The sequence below is a fragment of the Austrofundulus limnaeus genome, unplaced genomic scaffold, assembly GCF_001266775.1.
Source record: "Austrofundulus limnaeus strain Quisiro unplaced genomic scaffold, Austrofundulus_limnaeus-1.0 Scaffold666, whole genome shotgun sequence".
In the NCBI taxonomy this organism is placed as follows: domain Eukaryota; kingdom Metazoa; phylum Chordata; class Actinopteri; order Cyprinodontiformes; family Rivulidae; genus Austrofundulus; species Austrofundulus limnaeus.
The window spans coordinates 168,140-169,862 of record NW_013953068.1 but is presented as its reverse complement, the minus strand read 5'-3'; the positions used below and the strand labels follow the sequence as shown (position 1 = coordinate 169,862).

General features: G+C 38.3%; 1 protein-coding gene across 1 annotated transcript in view; it reads right to left on the bottom strand.

Moving 5' to 3' along the window:
• Positions 1–1,403, bottom strand: part of fbxo38 (F-box protein 38) — a 79,185-nt gene extending 77,782 nt beyond the window's left edge. Inside the window, exons 1-2 of the mRNA XM_014027631.1 lie at positions 1,269–1,403; positions 68–307 (exon numbers count right to left, since the gene is read on the bottom strand). Of these exons, the coding sequence (XP_013883085.1) occupies positions 68–201 (134 nt within the window). The 5' untranslated portion in view covers positions 202–307; positions 1,269–1,403. The remainder of the gene's footprint in view (positions 1–67; positions 308–1,268) is intronic.
• Positions 1,404–1,723: the final 320 nt, after the last annotated feature.

Below are 1,723 nucleotides of genomic sequence, written 5' to 3'. Positions count from 1 at the left end.
TGTGTGTGTGTGTGTGTGTGTGTGTGTGTGTGTGTGTGTGTGTGTGTGTGTGTGCGTGTGTGTGTACCTGAATATATGACAGAGAACTTCATGAGACAGCTCATTGATGTAATCTTTGGGCTCAGCAGATCTCAGGACCAGTTTGCCTTCACTGCTGCACCCGACTGATGGGAGTCTGGAAGCCTTCCTCCTCGGTCCCATCCCTGCAGTGTCACTGCTCACACACGTACAGGTGCGTGCGCGCACACACACACTTCCTTTGTCCTGCTAACTGAGGGGGTTACTTCTGCAAGGCTCACCATCAGATCTGGAAAACATCAATACAACACTTTGTTTAGTTTTTCAGAATTACAGTGTCTCTAATTTTCAGCTTTTGTCAGTTGAAAAGCAAGAACAGAATGCTCTTATAGTTTTTAAATTTCAGTTGTGTGGCTGTAAACAAGCAGTTGGTTTTTACTGATGCAGTTTGGAGTCAGAAATGTCTGTTTCAGAAACTTGTTACAGTCTTCAGTAGGTAGTGTCAGCTTCAGTTTAGCTGCAGTTTGAAAGGCTATAATATACTAAAGCAATGAATGAAACATAAGAAGACTTTTACTGTATAATAAAAGCTCAAACACAGATTGAAACATGTGATGCGTCCAAACAAGTTTAGCAAATCTTTACATGATAAACAAACTTTGTTTTATAACATATTTTTTCTTTATTTGATCACATTTTAAAGCAGTTCAGTGACATAAAGTCAAACTTTTAACTCGGTCCAGGTTTGAAGAGTCCAGCTGTTTGTAGTCTTTGAGCTGGACCAGGTCTAGTGTGGTCCAGATACATAAAAAATGGATGAAATCACCATTTATTGAAGTTTCACAAAACCCAAACCTATTTTTAAATATTCTACTAGTGTAGAATAATCTAGTCCAGATTAAAAACGCTGAAAAATGAGATGTAACCTCAGAAGCTACAATGAAACTTCAGCTTCGTCAAGTCCTGCCACAAAAACCTTGTTTCTTTAAAATGTTACAGATATTACTTTAGTAAAAAGAGCTGTGTTTGCCTCATCATGTGATGAAGCTAGTGTTTGTCGCAGCTAGTTTCCACACGGATCCTCCCTCACACAAACACACAGTGTGTTGATCATTGTTAAACACACAGTGTGTTGATCATTGTTAACACACAGTGTGTTGATCATTGTTAAACACACAGTGTGTTGATCATTGTTAAACACACAGTGTGTTGATCATTGTTCAGCCTTTAGGACAAACACATCAACTTACCGCTGTTTGACCATCAAAGCTGCTGAACTTCGGCTTTCTTTTATGAACTTTAATCATGTAAAAACCCAACAAAGATCTGCCAAACCAGACGTGTTTTCTTCTTTTAGGTTGATCTGTTCTTCTTCGTTGGTTCTTCTTCTTCTGGGGTTTTTTTCCCGGTTGGCAGAAAACCTTTGGTGCGCATTACCGCCACCTACTGGTCTGGAGAGTGGTTCAGATGTGGATTATTTCTAAAAATGTGTTTGTGCAAAAACTAATATATTCAAACTTTGTTGCTCAGGGTTTTTAAATCTTACTATAATTGTATTGATTTTCTCCCTGAATGCTTTTGTAGAGTATCTGTTATGTCTATTTTTTCTTTTTTTTTCTTGTTTTTTTATTTTTGGATGGCCTCCCTTCTCCCCTTGTAGCCATACTCTCCACACCATTATGGTTTTTTTGTGAAGAGAAAATAG